At 39.9% G+C, this 20206-nt stretch overlaps 1 protein-coding gene across 2 annotated transcripts in view; it reads left to right on the top strand.

Moving 5' to 3' along the window:
• The window catches only part of LOC129700944 (uncharacterized), a 66655-nt gene extending 46677 nt beyond the window's left edge, over positions 1-19978 (top strand). Inside the window, exons 8-9 of one of the 2 annotated variants that reach the window (XM_055641796.1) lie at positions 13001-13762; positions 18217-19978. In XM_055641796.1, coding sequence (XP_055497771.1) covers positions 13001-13752 — 752 coding nt within the window. In that variant the 3' untranslated portion in view covers positions 13753-13762; positions 18217-19978. Of the gene's footprint in view, positions 1-13000; positions 13914-18216 lie in introns of those variants that run through there. The other variant, XM_055641797.1, reaches the window with a different exon arrangement.
• The last annotated feature ends 228 nt before the right edge of the window (positions 19979-20206 follow it).

The following is a 20206-nucleotide window of genomic DNA, read 5'->3' as shown; positions in this document are numbered from 1 at the left end:
AGACCAGAAAGATAATTAATCTGTTTTGAACAAACATGATTGGGGTAACAACATTTAGTACCAGGTGGGAACACTATAACTAATTTCAGTATCCCCAGAGACCTGGATATTCCGTTGCCTCAGATATTTTTGTGTGCTACATAGTAGAATTCTCCATTTTAGGACATACATCATGCAAATACAGTATAGCTATTTGTTTTCTGCTTTATATAAAAATGTAAATAACATTTCTATGCATGTGATGCATTGGAACATGTACATTAGGCACTGGCACATGCAGATGATGTCAATTCTTAGGCAGTGTCTGTTTTGAATCCTCAACAACCACTAGCTTGTGTTGAAATTATTGACTTTTTCAAGAAACTATGTAGACTCTTCACACCAAAGCTGATTTTGACAGCACCTGCATTATTCAAAGGGCAACCAACCATTTTTATGTTTGTTATTGAGCGAGTTGCATTTTATTTCAGAAACGTATGGGGGTGACAAATGTCAAATCTGATCTGATTTTGCAACTGCTGATGAGAGTGAAAATAATTTATCCAGTTTTCCACAAGTGATTCAGGCATGTTCACACTTGAGGTACTATGTAACTGGGTGCCAGATAGACAAAGCAACTGAGTCATGCCATGAGGCTCCAAAGGAGATGGGAAAAGGGCTCATTCTGAGATTTCAAGTCCACAAGAAACTATGCTTCTTCCAAAATCATCAAGGAGCAACGTGACTAGAGGCCATAGTTTTTCATCAATTGATGTCAGGGCAAGCTATCTGTACGTGTAAGGGTGCCCATAAAAATAGCAAGCTAGGAACCCAATCAATGTGATAAATTTTCAAGACAAATATAACAAGTTGACACTACTGGGTATCACATCTAGTATTCTTCCCTGCATTGAATTTACAGGCAACATTGTGTTATGAGACTTTCTGGGTAAAATATGTAGCTTTTTTTTGTGTCATCACACAATTGTTTGCAAATTTTAGTGCCACAGCGTTGGCCTCTGCATGGTCATTTATAGTACATGTGTCATGCAGCACGTCACAGCTCAGGAGATGTTCCATAATCTGGAGGCCCCGTCTGCACTCGCAGTCTGCCGCATCTTCAGTATATCCCCACTTCAACATGTTCAAGTGGCATTCCAGGTAACCATGGATTCACATACAATATACGTCCCATTTATTGTACGCAGCGGGCCACTGGCACTAACCTTGGTGCAGGTGCTGTTCCCTAAGTATACCCCGTTGCCTCTTTTGTCACAATAATAGGTGGTATTAACTGGGCTGTGGAGGCAGTCCACTAATTTAAGCCGTGGTATTTCCAAACCCTGGTCTCATTTACCTTCCATCCTGGCTTAAAAGAGGGCGTATACCATCCCTCATATAATGCATTCATCCTTGAGTTTGCCATTCTGAAGACACCCACTAGTTGCTGTTTTATTGCGAAAACAGTGTAAGGCCAGACTCTCAGTAAGGTTATGGAATATTGTTAAGAGGGGTATTCCTCCTCCACCATTATATGGGATGTCCGTACACACCCAGCATGCACTTATTATCACAAAGGGCAAATTCAAAATTAATTGACAGAAACTAATTATTTCCCCAAGTCCAGTCCATTTGGGCAAACCCCAAGATAAAAAGGAGGGTCAACAGCCCCATTGGCCTTACCAGCTACAAACATTTCTACAAACAGGGTCGCCATGCCAGACAAGGTCCCAGGGGTTATTTTGTTTTAGCACTTTTTTTTCTTTTTTTATTACCAATTGTCGCATAATTTGCGACCCAATCAGGCCTTTTCTTTTGTGGCCTTTTCTTGTTGTTTTATCATGCCAATTCCATTCTGCTTGTAACACATCCCAATTCTTAAGTATACCCTCTTCTGTACATACCATGATCCCTCTACGACTTGTATTATCCATCCAACTCTTACTCCTGGATTCATCCTACCTTATCTGCGCCTCATCTTTCCATTCCTTCATACGTTTCTTTTACTTCTTCCCTGTGTCTTTATCCCAAATTAACATTCCTGCCTTTTTAACAGTTTCCATGATTGAAACATTTGGTTAGCTTGTAACTTAATATTCTATAGTCTTTGTTACATTTAAGATTCAAATAACACATATGTTGTACCTGTGTTCCCCCGTCATTTTTGTAAAATTTTAACCAATTATTGCAGTGTCTTTTAACACTTAATTGCGAACGACAGGCTTTCTACCTGCGGAGCCAATTGCCGACTACTCTCTTGGTAGCAAAACGGACACAATTGGTTTTACCTTCGTTGTCTGTATTAAGGATCTCAGCAGGGAACCAGATTTGTGGTCCCTTCTGACGAGGGACCATAAATGTTCCCGGGAGCTTCCACTCGAGTTCGGTCTCAAAGGGTCTGATGAGAGCTCAGTTTTCTCCCTGTCCAGTCCCGGTCACTCTGCAGCCTCTTACTCAGCCATTTGTTGATGGCCCCAGCGAGATCCTGCCGACTATACGTCAATGTTAAGGTTCACATCTTAAAAACAGACAACTCACAATGGGTTATGTAAATCAACTCAAGCTTTATTGATCATCAGCCGGCGAGAGTGTCAGGGATATGGAGTCAAGTATGCAACAGACACTTGACTCTCCTGAGCCACCATTCTAATGAACAAAGACATACAGGGTATTTTATAGTGTTTTGGAAACAGAGTTGCAGCAATGACATTCAACACAATACTCAAATCAATCAAGCTGAACCCATTCAATAATAGACAATAGACAATGAACAATAGGTGCAGGAGTAGGCCGTTCGGCCCTTCGAGCTAGCACTGCCATTCAATGTGATCATTGTTACATCCTCAAAAAATTCCAGAAGATTAGCATGATTACCCCTTCATAAATTCATGCGGACTCGGACCGATCCTGTTACTGCTATCCAAATGTTGCCGCTATTTCATCTTTGATAATTGACTCCAACATCTTCTCCACCACTGGTAACTGGTCTATAATTCCCTGTTTTCTCTCTCCCGCCTTTCTTAAAAAGCGGGATAGCTTTTAGAGCTACCCTCCAATCCATAGGAACTGATCCTGAATCTATAGAACATTGGAAAATGATCACCAATGCGTCCACGATTTCTAGAGCCTCTTCCTTAAGTACCCTGGGATGCAACCTATCAGGCCCTGGGGATTTATCAGCCTTCAGTCCCATCAGTGGGGTGGAAGATTGCAACCTTCACGTGGTCCGCCCTGTTTCGACTAATGCAATCAACTCGACGTGCACAAACAACGGAAGATCAAATAGAACAAGTTGTCCAACAACTTTAGGCTGTGCACGCCACACGAAAGAAGAAGACGAAGTCCCATCAGTCTACCCAACACCATTTCCTACCTAATGTGAATTTTCTTCAGTTCAGCCATCACTCTAGATCCTCTGGCCACCAGTACATCAGGGAGATTGTTTGTGTCTTCCTTCGTGAAGACAGATCCAAAGTACATGTTCAACTCGTCTGCCATTTCCTTGTTCCCCATAATAAATTCATCTGTTTCAGTGTTCAAGGGTCCAACTTTGGTCTTAACTAATTTTTTCCTCTTCACATACATAAATAAGCTTTTATTATCCTCCTTTATATTCTTGGCTAGCTAACCTTCGTTCCTCATCTTTTCTCCCCGTATTGCTTTAGTTATCTTCTGTTGCTCTTTAAAAGATTCCCAATCCTCTGGCTTCCCGCTCATCTTTGCTTTGTTATTTCTCTTATTTTTATACTGTCCCTGACCTCCCTTGTCAGCCAAGGTCGCCCCTTACTTCCCTTGGAATCATTCTTCCTCTTTGGAATGAACTGATCCTGCACCTTCTGTATTATTCCCAGAAATACCTGCCATTGTTGTTCCACTTTCATCCCTGCTAGGGTATCTTTCAAGTCAACTTTGGCCACCTCCTCCCTCATGGCTCCATAGTACCCTTTGTAATACTGGCACTTCCGATTTTTCCTTCTCATTCTGGCGTTCAGTAATGCTTGTGATTGTAAGTGGGAAGGATTTAGACAGAGTCTTTGTGGAGATAGTCATTGACTTGGCTTTGTGTGGAATAAATGTTCATTGCTGAGTCAGTATCTTTTTCTAAGGCAGTGGAAAATAGTAACTCTAACTAAAAAAGAGTTACTTTACGTGAAAGAAAAGCTTAGCATCAGGACAGCATTTCTTACTGTATCGATGGCTTATCTCTGTTTCCTACGCTTTGCTGTGTAGATTGTCTTACCTAAGTATCCTCTCAATTTCTTGTATCCTTGAAATAAGCTTGATTTCATTGCCCAGACTGTACCAAATCTCCCATTGCACCCTCACAAACATTCTCTGTAACTTATTTGGTGCTCTATAAAAGGATTTAACAGCAAAAATCTGAACGACGTGTTCATTGTGCACATAGATGTGTCCTCTCATAAGTGTTTTGGTGAAACTGCTCCAATCAAAGTCACAGCAAGAAGCTGCTTCATAGTTTAAGTGTGAATCATCTGCTTGATTGTCAGAACTGTGCTTGTGTATGCAATTGGCTGACTCCTGCAAGTTCATTGTCCCCCAAACCCATTTCTACGATGCCTGCCTTCTTATCATATGAATACAAACTAGGAATGGGATTAGGCCACATGGTTCAAACCTGCTCTACCATTTAATAACATCAATGCTGATATGATTGTAATCTGAGCTCCATGTTTCCATCTGTCAGCTTTGCTTTGCCATAAATCTATCTAAATCTGCCTTTAAAGATTGTCTCTGCTTCCATTACACCTTGAGCAAGAGTGTTCCAAAGATGCATGTGTCTATAAAATAAGACAATTGGATTTATCTTTGTCAAGATGAGGACAACCTCTCATTTTTAAACTGACTTTTGGTTTTAAGTTCTCCCACAAGGGAACATCCTCTTCATATCCATCGGTCAACTCTCCTCTCACTCTTTAAAACTCTAGTGAATTAAAAAATCAGTCTGTGCAATATTTTTGCATAAAGAGCCTGTTCCACTTTCACGACCTAATTCACGACCTCTGCCGAGTTTGCCCTTGACTCATACTCGCAACGTGGTCGTCACGAGGTCGTAGCAGGTCATGATGCTAGTCGTAGGTACTTGTGGCATCAAGTAGGTCGGGGCGTTTTTTCAACATGATGAAAAATGTCCACGAGTAAAAAGGTCGTGAAAGTGGAACGGGCTTGAAGCTGCTTTCTCATTCCCGGTTCTTATTTGTGTAAAACATCTGAGTTGCTTCAAATGCATTAAAATGCGTTCTTGAATAAGGAATCCAATACTATATCCAGTACTAACATGATTTCACCATTACCCAATATAAGTGGAGCACAATCTTCCATTTGTCAGATGTTTGCCCATTCATTGTGTCACTCAGAGATGCAGCGCAGAAACAGGCTTCAACCAAATATTGACACTAAAACACTACATTAATTCTCTTCTTTTTCACCATACATTATCATCAACTCCCTGCAGATTTTACCACTCACCTGCACACTAGGGACAATGCACAATGGCTAATTAATCTATAATCTGCATGCATTTGGAAATCGGAGCACCCAGTGGAAATCCATGCAGTCACAGAGAGATCATCCAATCTCCATGCAGACAACACCCAAGGTCAGGATCTCTGTCGCTGTGCGGCAGTAACTTGACTAGCTGTGGCACTATGCACCACTAAGCTGTCTAATCAATATATAATCCCATGTCCTTTAGTTTATTTTAGAGATACAGCGTGAAAACAGGCCCTTCGGCCCACTGTGTCTGCGGCCCACTGTGTCTGCGATCCCTGCGCATTAACATTATCCTACACATACTAAGGACAATTTACATCTATAGCAAGCCAATTAACCTACAAACCTGTATGTCTTTGGAATGTGAGAGGGAACCGAAGATCTTGGAGAAAACCAACGCGGTCACGGGAAGAACGTACAATTTTCATACAGACAACACCCGTGGTCGGGATCGTATCCTGGTCTCTGGCGCTTTAACGTAGTAGCTCCACTGCTACGCCATCATGTTGTCCTCTTTGCAATTTATGTGTCATATACACGTTGAACAACTACATCTATGGTGCTTCCATCCAAATCATTTATATGAAATATAAAATAGTGAAGCTCCAACATTGATCCCTGAGGCACATCATTGATTACATCTCATCAACCAAATAAGACCTATTTATGTCTCATGTCTGTTTCATGTTAGCTAGCCAATCTTCGGTCTTCATCAAAATGTTATTTTGTACATCATGAGTTTTAATTTTCCGCACTAGCCTTTGATGTGGCATCAAAGGGCATCAAATGCCTTATATCCACTGTTTCCCCTTTATCCACGGCAAAAGCATTGCTCAACTATGGTGTCTTCTCCTGATTACCATGAATTTTTCGAAGCCACAACAGCTTTATTACAGCTTCTCATAACATTACATATAGGCCTTGCTATGAATGCTTCCATGGTTTATTTGATCACTTGCTCATAAACAATCCGAAAATGTACACCAATTGCAACAAAATAAATGAATTTGATGGGTATGATCTCATAGCCATTGTTGAAGATGATTAGTTGGTGATCAAAGTTTGGAACTAAATATTTTGGGGTACTGCTGGAGTAACTCTGTGGAGAACATGGATAGACAATAAACAATAGGTGCAGGAGTAGGCCATTCAGCCCTTTGAGCCAGTACCGCCTTTCAATGTGATCATGGCTGATCATCCCCATTCAGTACCCCGTTCCTGCCTTCTCCCCATATCCCCTGACTCCGCTATTTTTAAAAGCCCTATCTAGCTCTCTCTCTTGAAAGCATCCAGAGAACCCGCCTCCACCGCCCTCTGAGGCAGAGAATTTCACAGACACACCACTCTCTGTGAGAAAAAGTGTTTCCTCGTCTCTGTTCTGAATGGTTTACTCCTTATTCTTAAACTGTGGACCTTGGTTCTGGACTCCCCCAACATCGGGAACATGTTTCCTGCCTCTAGCGTGTCCAAACCCTTAACAATCTTATATGTTTCAATGAGAAGCCCTCTCATCCTTCTAAACTCCAGAGTGTACAAGCCCAGCTGCTCCATCCTCTCAGCATATGACAGTCCTGCCATCCCGAGAATTAACCTTGTAAACCTACGCTGCACTCTCTCAATAGCAAGAATGTCCTTCCTCAAATTAGGGGACCAAAACTGTACACAATACTCCAGGTGTGGTCTCACTAGGGCTCTGTCAACTGCAGAAGGACCTCTTTGCTCCTATATTTGATTCCTCTTGTTATAAATGAAGTAAGCTGTACCTGCATGCTTACTTTCATAGTCTGATGTACAAGGACCCCCACTTTCCCGCTGTCCTTCCCCTTTTCCCAATTCCCATTTAGATAGTAATTTGCCTTCCAGTTTTTGCTAGGTGACATTTGGGGTCAGGACCCTTTTTCGCTGATTGTGGCAGAGGGGGGGAAGAGAGATGGATCTGAGAAGGGGTATGACAAAGCCTGACAAGAAATTGGTTGGACAAAGATCAGAGAGATGTTTCTTGCCTATGTTTGACTTGTTGCATGAATCATCATTAGGTGTGGATTCAATTACCAGGACCACTCTCTTCTAATGATACACCATTGTATCGTCCACCTGGTGGTCTTGTCCTTCCAACAGCACAAGACATACCCAAGATCAAATAGTGCATGATGCCATTCCTGAGTGGAATGATCATGGGTTGCTACTCACCACGATAAACAACTTTGGGCCTATTTTAATGGTGCAAAGGCGTAACAGAACACAGTTTTAACCTTTGAAATGCAAGTGGAAATAAAATTGGTATTGGCATTGGTTTATTATTGCAATGTGTACCAAGATACAATGAAAAACTTTTGTGCTATCCAACTAAATCATACTACATTTGAGTAGGATCAAGCCATACACAAGTATAACACAAATACCAGAAAATGCTGAATATACTGTTGAGTGTACAGCATTATAGCTCAACAGTTACAGAAAAAGTGCAGTTCATGAAAAGTACAAGGGCTGCAATGAGGTACGTTGGGAGATCGGGACTACACCCTTAGAGGAAAGGACCAGTGGCCAGCAGGGAAGAAGCTATTCCCAAATCTGATGGTACTTGGATAGAGTGACTTGGATAGTTTGGGTGAGTGGACAGAAGCATAGCAGATGCAGTATAAAGATGAATAAATGTGAGGTTATCCACTTTGGTGGCAAGAACAGGAAAGCAGATTATTATCTGAATGGTGTCAGATTAGGAGAAGAAGGAGAGGTGCGACAAGACCTGGGTGTGCTTGTCACTGAAAGTAAGCATGCAGGTGCAGCAGGCAGTGAAAAAAGCCAATGTTGGTCATCATAGTGAGAGGATTTGAGTTTAGTAGGTCCTACTGCAGTTGTACAGGGCCCTGGTGAGACCGCACCTGGAGTATTGTGTGCAATTTTGGTTTCCTTTTTTTTTATTTTTTTTTTTATTTATTTTATTAGAAGTTAATACAGCACAAAACAGTACAGTGGCACCTAATTTTAGGTGCCAACTATGTAATACCGTAATCCATTCTATGTACAACCTCTAGTTTTATGTTATAAGAAGGAAGTAAGCAGGACAAGAAAAAGAAAACAATAGAAAGGGGAAAAAGTGGAAAAATAGATGGTAGAGAGTAGAAAAACATGAAGTGTGTATATAAAAAATTTTAAAAAAAGGAAGAGAGAAAGTGGAAAGTAGAAATAGAAGAGAAGGCCCCTTAAAAGAGAATTTTTCAAATCTGTATTCGGAGATGTAGATCTATCCGCGTCATGAACTGAAATCAGCAATCCTTACGGTACCGCTGCATCACATGATTCCAAAAAGTCGATGAAAGGAGACCAACTCCTTGAGAATTGGTCATATTTATCTATTAGTCGGAGTCTCATTTCTTCAAGGCGTGCTATGTCCATCATATTCCTAATCCACATTTTAACAGTTGGTGTGGTTGTATTTTTCCAAAATTTAAGTATCAATTTCTTTCCAATTATTAACCCATAATTTAAAAAAACATTTTGATCTTTATTTAAATTGGTATCTTCTCCTATTATTCCAAATATAATCCATTCCGTTTTGGGTTCTATTCTTGACTTGAAAATCTTTGTAAATATATCAAATATATCACTCCAAAATTTATTCAACTTTGTACATCCTACAAATGAGTGTGTTATATTAGCGTTTTGAAACAAACATTTATCGCATCTGGGAGAGACGTTTGGATAAAATTTATTCAACCTCGTTTTTGAATAATATAGTCTATGTAATAATTTGAATTGAATTAAATTATGTCTTGCATTAATAGAACAGTTATGTGTATTCATCAAATACTTTTCCCATCTATCCTTCGAGATCTTTATCATTAGCTCTTGTTCCCAATCTTCCCTTAATGCTTCTGTTGAGGGTGATTCTCTATTTAATATATTATTATAAAAGTATGATATTAATTTTTGTGAATCAGCCTTAATAGTCATTGCTTCTTCTAAAGGAGTTTGAAATCTATGTGTATATTTCTTCATAAAGTCACATACCTGTATATATTTAAAATATTGATTATCCTTCAATTTAAATTTTAATTTTAATTGTTGAAATGATAACAGTTTGCCCACTTCATACATATCCCCTACTTTCCTAATCCCCAGTCTATCCCATTGTTGATATGTGTTGTCGATGAGAGAAGGTTTGAATGCGGGGTTGTTCAATAGTGGGGTTAGTACTGATAAATTATTTAATTTCAAGGATACTTTTATTTGTTTCCAAATTCTTATTATATTGTGAATAATTGGGTTCTTCTTATATATTACACTATTCCATTTTATCGGTGAGAGCAGGATCGTTCCTATATCGTGCGGATAGCACTCCTCTTTCTCCATTCTTATCTACTCCAACTGCTGAGTGGAACTATCCAGCCAGTATATTATGTTTTTAATATGCACTGCCCAGTAGTAATATATAAAGTTAGGTAATGATAAACCCCCAACTTCTTTAGATTTGCACAAATGCTTTCGTTGAATTCTATGTGTTCTGTAGTCCCATATAAAATTAGTGATAGTGATAGTTTTGGTTTCCAAATTTGAGGAAGGACATTATTGCTATTGAGGGAGTGCAGCGTAGGTTCACCAGGGGAACTGGGATGGCGGGGCTAACATATGAAAGAATGGGTCGACTGGGCTTGTATTCACTGGAATTTAGGAAGATGAGAGGGGATCTCAGTAGATGCAGGAAAAATGATCCAAATGTTGGGGGAGTCCAGAACCAGGGGTCACAGTTTAAGAATAAGGAGGAGGCCATTTAGAACTGAGATGAGGAAAAACTATTTCACCCAGAGAGTTGTGAATCTGTGGAATTCTCTGGCACAGGCAATGGAGGCCATTTCACTGAATGTTTTCAAGCGAGAGTTATGGGCCTGTCCCACTTAGGCGAATTTTCAAGCGATTGTCAAGTTGCCGGCAGTTGCCTGAAAAACCGGCAACTGGAACAGCGACTGTCAGAGTGGAACATACACACACACACCTCTTCCTTCACCAGCCCCTTATGCAGGCGGGGGACAGGGGGGGGGGGGGGGGGGGGGGGGGGGGGGGGGAGAGCTGTCCAAGTGAAATTCACAAGGTGCAAAGCCAAGGTGATACAGACACACACTGCGATGACCAGGAAGGTTGGCGCTGTAATTAAGATGGCTAAAGCACAGTGTACGGTAAGTCCTTTAAAAGAGGGGGGGAGAGGAGGGAGGAGTGGAGGCAACTTTTAAGAAGCCAGAGATACACAGCTGTGAAGCTCGGCAGACATTTTTTTTTCCCCCAGTGAGCCAATGAAATTCACCGGTCAGCACCGGCTACAACCTACGAGAACCTTGTGGCAACCCACCTACGGCACAAGAATTCTAATTACTCTCCATGGCAGCTTCATTCTAGTCGCCACTAATTTTTCAACTGAAAAATTTGCGGCAACCATAATTAGGCCGTGACTAGTTCCCAGAATGCGGGAACTCCTCATGGCCTTGAAGGCGACGCCCCGGCAACCACCCGCGAACATGTGGCGACTGCATTGTCTCTTACAGTCGTCTAAAGAGTCACCTAAGTGGGACAGGCCCATTAGATTTAGCTCTTGGGTCTAACAGAAACAAGGGATATGGGGAAAAAGCTGGAACATGGTGCTGGATGATCATATTGAATGGCGGTTCTGGCTCGAAGGGCCCAATAGACAATAGGTGCAGGATTAGGCCATTAGGCCCTTCAAGCCAGCACCACCATTCAATGTGATCATGGCGGATCATCCCCATTCAGTACCCCCTTAATAGACAATGGCCTATTGACCTATTCCTGCACCTATTTTCTATGCTACTTGCTTTTAGACGTGTGTATTCTACCTTATGGGACAGGGGAGAAGTGGAATGACCCGAATAAAAATTGTATTTTTATGGGGGGGGGGGGGGGGGGGGGGGGGGGGGGGGGGGGAGCTGGTTTGTTTGTAGGACTGAGCTACAACTACAACTGCAGTGCCTTGCTGTCTTGATCAGAGGTGTTGCCTAATCAAACTGATGCACCCTGAAAGGATTTTTTCTACAGTGCATCTGTGGAGGTTGGTAAGAACCTTTGGAAACATGCCAAACCTCCTTAGTCATCTGAGGAAGTAGAGGCATTGGTGTGCTTTCATGGCTGAGTTTCAATGTGGTTGGTCCAGGACAAATTGGTTGTATTTGAGCCTCCCAACCATCTCGACTTTGGCACCATTGATGGCACCTGAGTCGTGCACTCCACCTTGTTTTCTCAGGTCTATACCATCTCCTTTGTCTTGCTGAAAAGTTTGTTTGGCACCATGTTATTAGTCATAATGCTATTGTATTTTTATATTTGGAGCTGTGGAATATCAAATAAAACATTTCAAATTTGTACAAAGTACTATGAGATCACAGTTAGGAAACTATTTCCAGATTTGTTACCTAATTTAGAAAGAGCATAAAACCTAACAACACTCTTCAGGATGATATAACTACAGAAAATGCTGGATGCACTTAGCAGGCCAGCAGCATCAATGCAAGAAGGTTTATATGTAGGAAGGAACTGCAGATGCTGGTTTAAACCAAAGATTAGACACAAAATGCTGGACAGGCAGCATCTCTGGAGAGAAGGAATGAATGATGTTTTGGGTTTTCACCCATTCCTTCTCTCCAGAGATGCTTCCTTTCCAGCATTTTGTGTCTGTTGACAGGGCTGATATGTCAGGTCAACCTTTATCAAAACTGGCAACTGCAGCTTTTTAATTTAAATTTATTGTCTTCGAATTTAGCTGGGACAGGAAAACAATGCCTAGAAAATTCTCTTGAAAATGTTCACATCAGTTGTGTTGTTTGTAAGGAGGGATTTTTCTGCACTTCCAATGGAATGATGCATGTGAAAACAACTTTCAGATCTGCAGTTACAAAATATTTCATTGTTTCGAATGGAGAATAGATTATTAACAGATTTCATCAAAGTTTCTAAGTTTGGTGTGAACAAATACAAAAAAGAAATCATCCTCTGGGTTGAAAGAAATGGGATAATCGATGTGAAAATATCACACAAAGAATGTGCAAAACAGCCAGAAGACATTCTTTATATGGTGAATTGTTACAATGTTTTCCCAGAAGAAAGGTTGAGGGAGATGCAACTGCTGTATTTCAAGAAAATATGGATAAATATTAGAAACAGAGGAACAAGATCAAGACAGACACCATGATCCTATCTTCCTGAGTTCTATGCTATAAACATTAATGGTTCTATGAGTCTAATTAAATTCAAAATTAAATCATTTGTTTTTTTGACATGGTATATGTTTACTCTAGTCTGAACCTTGCTTCTGTAATATGCACCTTTGTTGTTATGTCTGAGAGTGCATCATGCTGAATTTAAGTAGCACCTCAATTTACATTTCTTTCTCAAATTATATTTGTTAAGCAAAAATGTATTCAGTGAAAAGTTTTAATTTAGAAAAATAAAAGTTGGGACCAGTTACTTTCTTTAAATCTAAATTTAGAATTATGCTTTTATTTAGATGATGGAAACAAACACCCAGAAGAGAACAATGTAAGACATTGTTCACATGAAGAACCAAATAATGCGAAGACTCAACCAACATCTGCACCATCTGTTCAAGCTGGCATTGAGGATGATTCCAAATATGAATACGTTGATGACTGCATACCGTCATCTGACAGTGAAAGCACAGCAAATAGAAATGTACCACCAAGTTCCCAATCTGATTCAATAAAATCTACATTTTTAAAAGACGATGACGATTTTGAAAGCATCGATTCCAGCAGTTCACCTGACAACGGTTGGGAGACGCCAGGCCCAATGCCAAATGAAGACTTACTTGACAAAAAACATTATTATTTAGTAAGCATTGATAAGCTTAAATCTACAAAGGATGAAGAATTCCAAAAAGATGACTTACCAACACAGAAAGAGTTCATAGATGAATACTCCTCTAAAGCTGCTTCCGAAGTCCTTGACCAGTTCAACCATGACTGTGATTCAAGTAGTCAATCTACAGACTGTTATTCATGTGCTGAAGAATCAACATATTGTGCTCTAAATAACATTTCTTTACAAGACAACTGTGATACTCTTGTTTACATTCCAAGGAGATCAACAGATAATAATCCTTCGCAAGCATCTGCAGTACAGGATGATAGCAAAGATAACTCTCGTGTAAAGGAGCAAAAGCTGGTGTTCCCTCGGCATACAAAGAGTGGTGCAGTTGTTTATCGACTTTGTGATCCTGACGCTGAATCCAAGGACTAGTTTTAAAGTGGTAGGTCACTAACTGAATCACTGAACTGAATGGTACAGGAATTCCAATTTTAGACTTAAACAATGGCAAAATATAAAATAATGTTATAAATTCATTTTATCTCTTAAGATATAAAAATAAAATGTTTACTGATGTTTCTATTTTTGTCAAAAAATAGACAAGATGTGTTCTTGTATATGTGTGTTATGAATGCTGTACCCAGTGCAGAGAAGTAACTGAAGGGTGAAATTCCTCCGTTAACAAATAACAGCAGTATTTGTATTTTCTCTTTAATCAATTAACCTTAACTCATTGATTCTTGCATTTGGACATGCTCTGTGATACAAAGACAACAAAGCAACTGAAATCCCTGGGCAGCTTTATTTATGTGAAATTAGTCCTAACTTTTAAAATAAATATTTAATGCTCTTTCTAATCAAATCACATTTCATTCTGTCCCATTTTCCCTCTACTCTATCAAAACTGTTGCCTTTTAGTTTGTATTTATCTCTTCCTCTGCAGAAGTCCCTCAGACTCTGCCACATATCAGGCAGGGGGTATTTGATGGGACAGATGGTTAGATAGTTTGAGAGGTGATGCACCCTTCCCATTGTTTACACTAGGTGTCTGTGTTATCTTGTTGCATGGTCACAAGGTTCTCAATGTCAACATGATGCACTTTCTCCGCTTTGAACAAACAGGACAAGGACTCCAGAAGTAGGAAGGAATCTTGCACTTTTTCATTGAAGCTTTGAGAGCATCCTTCAATCACTCCCTCTTCCCACCTGTAATCCATTGTCATAATAGAGTCTGGAACAGAGTATTTGTTTTGAGAGTCAGACATGAGAGTGAGGTGGCCTGCCCAACAGAGTATAATTATGGCTTCAATGCTGGAGTTGAGGATTTTTCATGTTTACATCCTGCCTGTTAATTTGGAGCATTTTGCAGGCAGAATTGTTGAAACTTCCCCAGTATCTTGAGGGCTCTGCTGTAAGAAGTCCACATCTCAGAAGCATGGTGATCACTGCTGCTCACTATATCATGAGCTTATGCGGGGAACACCAACCCCTTTTAATCTCTCAACATTTAAATATCTCGGAGTTATTTGAAATGTACATAGAGAGCAGTGGACAGTGAGATTTTTAAAGAAAAACACATCTTACTAGGTTTGATCCTGGCGCTATCTCTGTGAAGTTTGTATCCCTATGACTATGGATTTCTTCTGGGTGCTCTAATTTTCTCTCGCATTCCAAAGATGTGCTGCTTAGTAGTTTGATTGGTGGGGTTATTAAAGGTGAATAGCAGGGGAATCACTGGGGGATTAATAAGTCTGTGAGAGAGTACGTTATAGGGAAATAAGTCACGGAATGAGTCTGGTGAGGTTTTCTGAAAGCTGACATTGTTTTGAATGGCTAAATGGGGTCATTGTGATCATGACTTACAGGAAAATGAGTAATCCACCCATTTTGTATTCTTCTGGTCCTAGCTATCCATGAATTTATGTGACTGCATGTGTTCATATATGGGCCATTTGATGAGTACCTATAAGATTTATAAACGGAAAGGACAACCTGCCATGATGCTATTCAGTGAAGAGATGAATTTAAAATGAAACAAATATTGTGTGAAAGGTGACAAGGGTGGGCAATGAGGAATAATATTCACATTTTTGCAAGACTTCATGTTGATGATTATATTTCATGTTCATTTTTTCATGTTCAAAGATTTTAGTTCAAAGATATAGCGTGGAAACAGGCTTTTCAACCCCATGTCCACGCTGACCATCAATAACCTGTACACTAGTTCTATGTTATCCCACTTTCACATCCTACACACTAGGGGCAATTTACAGAAGCCAATTAACCTACGAAACCGCACGTCTTAGCTAGTTAGTGATATCTCATGAAATGTAAGTCGTGACAGGGCAAAAACATGAGAAACCTGGCTGTAATTTCAACCTTAGAGATTACAATAAAGAGACAATATAGAAAGCACCAAAAGTTCTATTTTTGCAAAGTTTGGGGAAGGTCCTGGTGGTGGATTTTTATTGGATACCATATCTCTTTACAGGTACTTTGGATCTGTCTTCACTAAGGAGGACACAAACAATTTTCTGATGTACTAGTGGCCAGAGGATCTGGGGTGACGACGGAGTAACTGAAGGAAATGCACATTAGGCAGGATATGGTGTTGGGCAGACTGATGGGACTGAAGGCTGATAAATCCCCACGGCCTGATGGCCTGCATCCCAGGGTATTTAAGGAAGTGGTTCTAGAAATCATGGACGCATTGGTGATCATTATCCAATGTTCTATAGATTCAGGATTAGTTCCTGTGGATTTTTAAGAAAGGTGGGAGAGAGAAAACAGGGAATTATAGACCAGTTAGCCTGACATCGGTGGTGGGGAAGATGCTGGAGTCAATTATAAAAGAAGAAATAGCGGCACATTTAGATATCATGCTTGACTAATCTTCTGGAATTTTTTGAGGATGTAACCAGGAAAATGAACAAAGGAGAGCCAGTGGATGTAGTGTACCTGGACTTTCAGAAGGATTTTGATAAGGTCCCACATAGGAGATTACTGGACAAAATTAGGGCACATGGTATTGGGGGTAGAGTGCTCACATGGATAGTAAATTGGTTGGCAGACAGGAAACAAAGAGTAGGGATTAACGGGTCCCTTTCAGAATGGCAGGCAGTGACTAGTGGGGTACCGCAAGGCTCGGTGCTGGGACCGCAGCCATTTACAATATACATCAATGATTTAGATGAAGGGATTCAAAGTAACATTAGCAAATTTGCAGATGGCACAAAGCTGGGTGGCGGTGTGAACTGTGAGGAGGATGCTATGAGAATGCAGAGTGACTTGGACAGGTTTGGTGAGTGGGCAGATGCATGGCAGATGCAGTTTAATGTGGATAAATGTGAGGTTATCCACTTTGGTAGCAAAAACAGGAAGGCAGATTATTATCTAAATGGTATCAAGTTAGGAAAAGGGGAAGTATAACAGGATCTGGGGGTCCCTGTTCATCAGTCAATGAAAGTAAGCATGCAGGTACAGCAGGCAGTGAAGAAAGTGAATGGCATGTTGGCCTTCATAACAAGAGGAGTTGAGTATAGGAGCAAAAATGACCTTCTACAGTTGTACAAGGCCCTAGTGAGACCACACCTGGATTATTGTGTTCAGTTTTGGTCCCCTAATTTGAGAAAGGACATTCTTGCTATTGAGGGAATGCACCGTAGGTTTACAAGGTTAATTCCAGGGCTAGCGGGACTGCTGAGAGAATGGAGCGGCTTGTATTCTCTGGAGTTTAGAAGGATGAGAGGAGATCTTATTGAAACAGATAAGATTATTAAGGGTTTGGACACGCTAGAGGTAGGGAACATGTTCCCGATGTTGGGGGAGTCCAGAACCAAGGGCCACAGTTTGTGAATAAAGGGTAAGCCATTTAGGATGGAGACGAGGAAACACTTTTTCACACAGAGAGTTGTGAGCCTGTGGAATTCTCTGCCTCATAGAGCAGTGGAGGGCGGTTCTCTGGATACTTTCAAGAGAGGGCTCTTAAAGATAGCAGAGTCCGGGGATATGGGGAGAAGGCAGGAACGGGGTACTGATTGGGGATGATCAGCCATGATCACATTAAACAGCGGTGCTGGCTAGAAGGGCCAAATGGCCTACTCCTGCACCTATTGTCTATTGTCTATTATCTCCCATATCATTAGTGAAGGCTTGTCATTTATAGGGAGCCTTAGTTTTACATTTACTTAAGATTTCTTAAATAGTTTTTTCTCTTATTGCTTTCAACGAGTGTTCAATTGTCATTGAATGCAATTGCCTATTTCCTTCGCTCCATAGATGCTGTTGCACCCGCTGAGTTTTTCCAGCATTTTTGTGTACCCGCATCACAGGCTTCCTGTGTATAAGGGAAATTCCACCAGAAACCAAAGCCAATTCATCTAACTTATAAAAATAGTTCAGAGGCTGCTGGATTGGCCCAGTAAACTATTCTAGTCCATTTCATTTGGGGAAAATAATCCATTGTATGTTTCTTTTTTGATACAGACATTTTGTCTTCTCCTGCTATGGAAATTTTAAATTACATTTTCCAAAATGCCAGTTTGGCTCAGTGCAACCATTATTATTTATGAGTCCAATGTTAGTTATTAAATCCCATTCCAACACCTGATCACTTAAACTAGACAGTAGGTTATTGAGTATGTGGAGATTAGTGCATTTACATATTTGCCAAGCTTCAAATTAAATGTCCCCCTGTTGTCAGATTTCTCACTCATACCACAAAAAGCATATTAAATGTCACTTACGTGTACAAATTGACTTCCTATTTTCTAGGTGAATGCAAATCAAACTATATTGGTTGTGAATCATTTTAAAATGTTCTGATAATGAGAGGTATTTGAATAAATGTAGGTTCATTCTCTCACACCCTCTTCTCTCTTCTGCTTTCTGTTGCAGCAAAAACACAGTTAATAATAGCACTCACAGCAGAAACTTGAGCATAAGAGAAAAGTGGACTGAGACTCTCATACAGTGCAGAGAGTGCTGCAGTTCCAGAAGAGCAGCAACTCAGACTACTGTAGATATTAACATCATGAAAACACCGCGTGCCCTTCCAAGTGAACATTAAAAAAATCAGCTGGTATTGCCAGGTTTCCTGCAACACAATAGGGTCGATTTTTTAAAAACATTGGTTGGCACTAAAGAACAATGGGACATCTTGAGATTTCATAAGGCGCTATGCATGTTGGGGCCTCACACAGATTCTGGGGAGAAATTTCTCTGATCACAGGCATCCGATGGGAGTGGGGTTATCAGTTATCATCTCCATTGAAGACAAAAAGAAAGATGTCTACAAATAGTTGTCAATACTTTAGCAACAATATAATGCCAGCTTAGATAATGCTTCATTTTTGCTGCATCTTTTTGAATCTACTTTTGTGGTACAAACTTTATTACAAAAATAAAATGTTCACAGGCAATGTAACGATTGAAAAAAAAAAGAATTGTCACATGGATCGAGGAGATGTGAGTTGCAAATTATCAAACAACTGTTCAAGTGTTTGTCTCTCAACCTTGTGAGCCTGCCCAAAATTGCTAGAAAGCTGCAAGGCTGCAGAAGGTTGCTGCTGTTCTATTGCAACCTAAGAAACACATTGATGGGTTTTTTCACTCTTCCCATTGCCTTTAATTTTGAAACTAATTGCAAATTAATGATAATTGTTTGGCATAACATTGATGTAAACCATATTTGAAAAACTACATGTGGAAATCAATCCTTTACATACATTCAGGAATGCAACCATATAATAGCATTTAAATAAAATACAAAAGGCACAAATTGAATAGTGCCAAACTGGACAAAAATGTCATTGATACTGTTTATTCGATAAAAAACACTTAGAATATTATCTTCCAAATAACATGATAATATAGGCAGAATTACCACTTTAGGACTGTTACCCATTTCATGCCTTAAATTTAATTGGTTAAGAAGACAATACAACAATCTCGATTTCCTACCGATCTCGCTAAATTGTAATCATTTTGCAATTGCAGTAAAATCAATTGAAGTGACAGCATACGGGGAAAAAATTCCATAATTTCTGTCACATCAAGGTGTTTGGCTCCAAAAAATTCTGGATCAATTTATCTTGCTGCTTTTTCTCAACTTTCATTTCTATGTGTTAGTTAACTACACATTAATGTAATTTTAATGGCATGGAGATCTGATACGTCATTGTTATTTTTAACCCTACTTGTTCATTAGAAGCTATATACACAGGACAGTTAAAATTATATGGTTAATTACTGCTAGAGAGAAGCAGCTTACCAATTGTTCCAGATGCAAAGACCTTTCGTCTGTTTAAGAAGGAACTGCAGATGCTGGAAAAACCGAAGGTAGATAAAAATGCTGGAGAAACTCAGCGGGTGAGGCAGCATTTATGGAGCGAAGGAATAGGTGACGTTTCAGGTCGAGACCCTTCTTCAGACTGATGTGGTGGTGGTGGGGGCGGGAAGAAGAAAGGTCTAATACTGTCCTCAGTGTGAGCAGGAGTACTTTTTTGGAACTGAAAGGAATTTGGCAGCCCCTGGCTTTCGGGATTCTTCCCATAATAAAGTTATATCATGGAACATGCAATTTATTTTAATCTGAACTGATAATGCTGTTGTTAATCAAGAAAGCTATTATCTTCTTAGTAAATTTAGTCAACAACCCTTAGCCTGATATACATAGAAATTAAATATATTTTGAGAATAGTTTTACAATAAACAGATATCACAAATTGAAGTACTACTTTTATTTCACCTGTGGGAAATACACTGTTCTCAGTTAAAATGAAAGTAATGTCCATCAGTTGTTATTGCATGATAATGATGCCACTACGATATATTTCATTAAATGGCCAAAAAAATAACTGCATGGTAGAACTGAAAATCTTTAATT

Source organism: Leucoraja erinacea, chromosome 10, assembly GCF_028641065.1.
Source record: "Leucoraja erinacea ecotype New England chromosome 10, Leri_hhj_1, whole genome shotgun sequence".
In the NCBI taxonomy this organism is placed as follows: Eukaryota; Metazoa; Chordata; class Chondrichthyes; order Rajiformes; family Rajidae; genus Leucoraja; species Leucoraja erinaceus.
The sequence above is the reverse complement of the archived record's forward strand: the minus strand, read 5'-3'. Positions and strand labels throughout refer to the sequence as shown.